This window comes from Somniosus microcephalus, unplaced genomic scaffold (genome assembly GCF_052327205.1).
Source record: "Somniosus microcephalus isolate GS21.2 unplaced genomic scaffold, FLI_Smic_1.0 unresolved_chr8, whole genome shotgun sequence".
Classification (NCBI taxonomy): Eukaryota; Metazoa; Chordata; class Chondrichthyes; order Squaliformes; family Somniosidae; genus Somniosus; species Somniosus microcephalus.
The window spans coordinates 19,337,511-19,344,513 of NW_028225186.1; the positions used below are offsets into that span (position 1 = coordinate 19,337,511).

Genomic DNA, 7,003 nt, shown 5'->3' on the forward strand with positions numbered 1-7,003 from the left:
CAGGACAGACCCCTGTAGATATAGGGAATAGATGCGCAGACCAGAAAGCTAGGGAAGCGTCCCAGGAACAACGAGTGGTTGTGCCTAGAATGATGAGCCAGACTAAAAGCTCAAATAAAAGCAAGTCTCCCTCGGAAAAGCCAATGCCAACCATCCAAGACGTCATTAAGTTACAGGAGGACGCTCCTGACCGTGATAAGGGACTGTGGAAACAGCTCGGTTGTACATATGATTGTGTGTCTAAATTATGGGTCACCCCTGCCGAGCAAAACTTGTATGCCAGATGAGCTAGCATTATGGGTTATTGAATGTATACACTTTGCAACTCATTGTGGTACCAGAGCAACTAGTGACACGTTATTAGCTAGATGGTGGCATCCTAGATTACAAGCTCTGGCTCAAGGTATTAGCAGTCGCTGCCTCATTTGTCAGCAGCATAACCCGGGAAAAGGCATACCTTGTGAAACGGGTAAGACACCGTTACCCACGGGTCCCATTGAGACCCTCCAGATGGACTATATTGAGTTAGAAAGGTGTCAGTGTTATAAATATGTACTGGTTATTGTTGATGTATTTAGTAAGTGGATTGAGGCCTACCCGACTACGGATAACAAAGCCTCCACTGTTGTAAAAGTTTTAATGAAAGAAATTATTCCAAGGTACGGAATTCCAAACCGATTAAGTTCAGACAACGGCCCTCACTTTGTGGGTCTGGTAAACAAGGAGTTCTGCACTCAAATGGGCATCCAACAGCAGCTACATTGTGCCTACAGGCCACAGGCCGCCGGACTGGTCGAGCGGGCTAATCAGACCTTGAAAAATAAACTTGCCAAATTACAGGCCGAGACGGGAACTACATGGCTCAAATTACTCCCCGTGGCCTTGTTCCAAATACGTACTATCCCGGCTGGTGCCACCCCAACTGCTGCCAAAGTAGAGGGAAAGAGTGCTTGGGTCCGCCTCCACCACTGTAAAATTGTCAGTAATGCTATGCCTAAAACTTAAAGATTGCTAACCTCTCTTGCTTCCAAGAAATCTCTCCCTAAACAGACGTGCCGCGCCGACCAGCCATGCAGACGTCGCTGTGGATCCTCTCTATCAGTGCCCTGATCACCCTTGGAATAACTCAACGGCCCAGAAGGTGGACATGCCGGCGGAACCAACCCAAGCGGGTACACCACCTATGCCACGGAGACGTGCTTCGGTGCAATGATGATAACCCAGGCGGGTTCGGGAAATGGAACGTGATCAACTGGGACACCTACATTGGGCTTATTAGACAGCCCTACCGCTCGCTAATGCTGAGATACATACACAGAGGAACATTGCCATGCCATTGGACCAAGTGTAAATTTGATTACGTCTGTTGACGCCAGGTGACCAAGTCTGTTACTGCAGGACCATGCAACAGAACTACCGATACCAAAGGACAAAGCTGTTATCCAAAGTCCAACCAGGAAAAGAAAAGAAATGGACTGCCCCCTATGAGCAGCTTCGACTATTCGAGGGTAGAAGGTACCCTCACAAAGAGACGTAAACGAGATCTCCAACACACTTTCCCTGAAGAAACCCCGACGGGCAAACTATTCCTCCAGACTCACGCAGCCCTATACTCACCAGAATCAATTGTTTGTTATCCGCCCCTGATATCTGTTGAGGGGGTGTTTACCCAAACCCCGGTTATTGTTCCCCCGGACTTTCTTTTAGATGCTCACCTTCTCCCTCCCACAAACAATATAACAATACCCTATACCTTAACCCCGCCCGCCAATTGCCTGAAACCAAGCAGGAACCCTGGTGGCTATGAGAATTGTTGGAATGGGACGGGCTATGGCTGTAGGTCAGTATGGGTTAAGCAGAACTACACCTGCTTGGTGACACGCTGCCTCCACCATCAGTGTACGATAGGACCAGACACCGGTAGCTGCACATGTGAGCAATCCGTATGTGTGTCAATAACCGAAGGAGTACAAGTTTTATGTGGAGAAGGGGATGGGACAACTCTGAAGGTAGGGGGGGAAACCTTTATGCTAGTAAAAATAGCTAATACCCAGCCTACTGATACTCGTGAGATCCAAGGTTTTGACTATTTCCTTCCCCCGAGCCATTTAAGCACAAGGCAGAAACACGTATCCGTGATATATACCAAACCAGGCTACTTTTTCTTGAGCCAAGGAAAAGCCACTAATTTCATGGTAGTAGATACCGCCCCCAGACGGTAGCCATCGATACCTTAACCCCTACCACAGTACCCTGCCCCTCCCAATGGACATCCCACCGAAAAATAGTAGTCAGGGCAGCCTCGAAAGAGTTTTGCTCCAAGTGGAAAAATCCTGAATCCCTAGGAGGACACAGAACCTCTATAGGATATGGATTTGCTGGCCTGTTCTCTATAGGCTATATTGGAGCCTATCTGGCCGCCAATAACCGGAACTACCTTATCTGTGGCCTCACCATCCTGGGTAATGCTACCATGGGGGCCCTCGACGCAGTCACTAAAGAATTGTCGGAACTCAGGTTATTCACTATGCAAAACAGATATGCCCTAGACTACCTGCTGGCCCGAGAAGGTGGTATCTGTGCAATAGTAAAAGGTAAATGCCTTATGGGAGTCCGAGACCAGACAAAGAACATCACCCGCTTTATCACTAAGATAAGGGAACAAATGGATAATATGAAGGAAGCAAGTAACTGGGGAGATTGGGGATTTGGAGGATGGTATGACTGGTTGATAAATATGGCTATGTACCTAGTAGTTGCAATCGCCTGTATTTTTATTGGACTAGCAATCATGAAATGTGTGCTAGGAAGAATGCAGCTAGCTTTGGAAAAAATAGGTAGCCCGAAGATGTTAATGGTAAGACTGACCAATGAATGTGAAATGAAGGAAGTAAAGTATGATGACAATGAAGAATTTGATCGACTAAATAAGATAGACGTAACCGAATAACGGTTGGTTATCATAGAATGATAAAAGGAGGGATTGAGAATACCAAGGTCAAAGAAATAGAAACAAGAAACTGTGAAGGCAGCAAGAAGTAAAATAAAAAGGCTAAACTGATCTTTGGCTGCTAATATGGCTGGCGCCCACAATGTTACACCTTGCTGTTAGAAACACTAAAGCAGAGTGCAGAAGTTATACAGACAATAGGCGATCAGAAAACACATTACCGTGATTGCAAACGCATTACCATAATGTTTAGGTGATCAGGAACCCATTACCAGGATATTTACTTAACTGTAACCCATTCAGTAAAATGTGACTTCTTTATTTCAAACTGCCAGGCCAGGAAATCAAATTAACTGTATACGTGCACAGCTCGGGATTGGTGCAGACTGTACGATGTGTTAATGTCTTCTCAAATGCAAGTATAATAATGTAACACACTGTTGGACAAACTGCTTGCTCTGTTGGATTCGCAGACTCTTGCAGGAGTCAGTGTCGATATATCAGAGTAAGACTCCGCGGATATTAAATCGTTTGAATTCTCCAGTTGTTCGACTCAGTGTTTACTGAACCAGACTGAGGGTAAAAGAATCCGTTCTAACAAATATTTCCAGCAGTTTCTGTTTTTATTATTGGTTAAAAAGTCCTAGGGAATATTTTCCTTTATTAGGCGGCAGGTGGTTAAGAAGGCAAATGGTATCTTGGCCTTCATAGCGAGAGGGTTTGAGCACAGGAACAGGGATGTCTTGCTGCAGTTGTACAGGGCCTTGGTAAGACCACATCTTGAGTATTGTGTGCAGTTTTTGTCGCCTTATCTGAGGAAGGACATTCTTGCCATGGAAGGAGTTCTGCAAAGATTCTCCAGGCAGATAGCTGGGATGGCTGGAATGATGTATGAGGGGAGATTGTGTCGATCGGGCTTATACTCACTGGGGTTTAGAAGAATGAGAGGGGATCTAATTGAAACGTCTAAAATTCTGACAGGACTGGACTGACTAGATGCAGGAACGATGTTCCCGATGGTCGGTGAATCCAGAACCAGGTGTCACAGACTAAGGATAAGGGATAAGCCATTTAGGACAGAGATGAGGAGGAATTTCTTCATCCAGCGAGTGCTGAACCTGTGGAATTCTCTACCACAGAAGGCAGCAGAGGCCAATACATTAAATATATTCAAGAAGGAGTTGGATATATTTCTTAAGGCTAAAGGGACCAACGGTTATGGGGAGAAAGCAGGGACCGGGTACTGTATTTGGATGATCAGCCATGATCTCATTGAATGGTGGAGCAGGCTCGAGGGGCCGAACGGCCTACTCCTGCTCCTATCTTCTATGTTTCTATGTTTGTATTAGCCAAGGCATAGAATTCAAGAACAGTCTGGTTATGTTTGAACAGTATAAAACACTTGTTAGGCCACAGCTGGAGTACTGCAGACAGCTTTGGTCACCACAGTACAGGAAAGATGTTATTGCACTAGAGAGGGTACCGAGGAGATTTACTAGGATGTTGCCAGGACTGGAAAATTTTAGCTGTAAGTAAAGATTGGATAGGGTTGGGTTGTTATCTTTGGAGCAGAGGAGGTGGAGTGGAGACATAATTGAGGTGCATAAAATTCTGAGGGGCCAAGATACAGTGGATAGGAAGGACCTATTTCGCTTAGCAGAAATGTCAATGATCAGGGGCGTAGATTTAAAGTAACTGGTAAAATGATTAAAGAGGAGTTGACAAGAACCATTTTCACACAGAGAGTGGAGCAGATCTGGAAGTCACTACCGATCACATTAATAGAAAGCACTATGGACATGTACTTGAAGTGCTGCAACCTACAGGGCTACGGACCCAGAGCTGGAAAGTGGGATTAGGCAAAATATCTCTTTTTCGTCCGGCAAAGACACGATGGGCCGAATGGCCTCCTTCTCTGGCGTAAATTTCTGTATTTCTATGATCTCTGCCCCTTAATCTTTAATATTCCAGGGAATACAAGCCTAGATTATGTGACCTCTGCTCATAGCCTAACCCTTGGAGCCCTGGTAACACACTCGTGAATCTGCACCACACATCCTCCAAGGTCAATATATCCTTTCTAAGGTGCAGTGCGCAGAACTGTACACAGTGACCTAACCAGGCCTCTGTGCAGCTGTCACTCAACTTCCTTCCATTTATATTGTGCAGGGAAGTTGTCTAATAGTTTGCATAGGTCATTTCACTGTTGAAAAGTTACATTTGCACAGCTGCGATGGCCGAGTGGTTAAGGCGTTGGACTTGAAATCCAATGGGGTTTCCCTGCACAGGTTCGAACCCTGCTCGCAGCGATTCTACTGCAAATTCTTTATTTTATTTCATCGGTTCCCTGTGGAGATCACTGGCCCCGAAACTGATTAGAATTCCCTCCACTGCACGTTATGACACTGATTAACCCAAAGCTGTTGTTCCAATTGGAAACACTAATTTGTCATCAATTAGAAATTGTGGATTTGTTTGAAACTATTTGCAAAGATCAGTGAGAAATTTACACATAAGACAGCACGTAAAAATTCCATTTAATAAAGAACCCTGCAATGTTTGGAAGGAAAAGAGTGGAAACGCGGTTTGGTTTTCTAAAGTTGAACCCGAATTAAAAAGTGTGTAAAACGACCGCGGCAGGACTCGAACCTGCAATCTTCTGATAGCATTTAGAATTTACACCGAAGTCAGACGCCTTATCCATTAGGCCACGCGGCCACATAAAAGTAGACTCAACAAATCCTAATAATGAGTGATTAAACTCCGTTACTGTGTTCATTTCATTAACAACAGAGAATACTGGAAACACTCAGCAGATCAGGCAGCATCGAGTGAGGGAGAAAGAGAGTTAACCTTTCAGGTCGAACCCTTCGTCAGAACAGGAAAAGGTTAGGGAAGAGGGATTTTTAAGCAGGGGTGGGTGGAGGCGAGGTAAGAATAAACGGAATGTCTGTGATAGAATGGACGGCAGGAGAGATTGACTTACAAAAGGGATGATGGTGCAAGGCAAAAGGAGAGGTAATAGGACGAGTTAACGAACAAAAGATGGCTCAAGATGAGATGTGAATGATTATGGCAGAAACATTAACAACTGTCATGTGAGGAAAAATGAGAACAAATTAAAAAAATTAAAGAAATACAGGGGCCAATTTATAGCCTGAAATTGTTGAACTCGATGTTAAGTCCAGAAGGCTGTAAAGTGCCTAATAGAAAGATGAGGTGCTGTTCCTCGAGCTTACATAGAGCTTCATTGGAACAGTGCAACAGGCCAAGGAAGGAGAGATCAGAGAGGGAGTGGAGCAGATAATTATAGTGACAGGTGACCGGAAGCTCGGGGTCACACTTGCCGACTGTTCTGCAAAGCGGTCACCCAATCTGCATTTGGTGTCACAATGTAGATTCAGCGAATACAGCAACTAAATTGTAAGAAGTACAGGTAATCGCTGATTCACCTGGAAGGAGTGTTTGGTGCCCTGGGCGATGGGAAGGAAGGAGTTAAAAGGGCAGGTGTTGCATCTCCTGCACTTGCATGGGATGGTGCCGGGTGAAGGAGAAGGGGTGTTGGGGTGATAGAGGAGTGGACCAGCCTGTCATGGAGGGAGCGGTCCCTTCGAAATGTTGAAAGGGAGGAGGGGAAGATGTGTTTGGTGGTGGGATCATGCTGGAGGTGGTGGAAATGACGCACGATGATTCGTTGAATGTGGAGGCGGGTGGGGTGAAAGGTGAGGACAGGGGGGGAACCCTATTATGTTTCTGGGAGTGAGCGGAAGGGGTGAGAGCTGTCGTGTGGGAAATGGAACAGACTCGGTCGAGTGTCATGTCAACCATGGTAGAGGGGGATCCTCAGTTGAGGAAAATGGAAGATATACCAGAAGCACTGGTATGGAAGGTGGCCTCAGCAGAACAGATGCAACAGAGACAGAGAAACTGGGAGAATGGAATAGAATGGAATGGATAAATCCCCAGGGACTGATAATCTACATCCTAGTGTACTTAAGGAAGTGGCCCTAGAAATAGTAGATACATTGCTGGTCATCTTCCAAAATTCGATAG

At 45.5% G+C, this 7,003-nt stretch overlaps 1 protein-coding gene and 2 non-coding genes across 3 annotated transcripts; 2 read left to right on the forward strand and 1 right to left on the reverse strand.

Annotated features, from left to right (window-relative positions):
- The first annotated feature begins 1,070 nt into the window (after window positions 1-1,070).
- On the forward strand, window positions 1,071-3,108 carry LOC147085633 (syncytin-1-like). Its single transcript, XM_085979152.1, has 2 exons — window positions 1,071-1,172; window positions 2,216-3,108. The coding sequence occupies exons 1-2, from the start codon at window positions 1,071-1,073 to the stop codon at window positions 2,948-2,950; spliced, it is 837 nt and encodes a 278-aa protein (XP_085835278.1). The 3' UTR covers window positions 2,951-3,108.
- A 2,069-nt stretch (window positions 3,109-5,177) lies between these two features.
- On the forward strand, window positions 5,178-5,259 carry trnas-uga (transfer RNA serine (anticodon UGA)). The gene has a single exon. It is a non-coding gene; the product is annotated as a tRNA-Ser (tRNA).
- Window positions 5,260-5,578: 319 nt separating this feature from the next.
- On the reverse strand, window positions 5,579-5,668 carry trnar-ucg (transfer RNA arginine (anticodon UCG)). The gene is given in 2 exon segments: window positions 5,579-5,614; window positions 5,632-5,668. It is a non-coding gene; the product is annotated as a tRNA-Arg (tRNA).
- Between the last annotated feature and the right edge of the window lie 1,335 nt (window positions 5,669-7,003).

Coding starts and splice junctions, on each gene's coding strand:
- LOC147085633 (XM_085979152.1), top strand. CDS start 1,071: ATGCAGACGTCGCTGTGGATCCTCTCTATCAGTGCCCTGATCACCCTT. Junction 1,173..2,215: donor GGCGGAACCAACCCAAGCGG/GTACACCACCTA, acceptor TACCGCCCCCAG/ACGGTAGCCATCGATACCTT.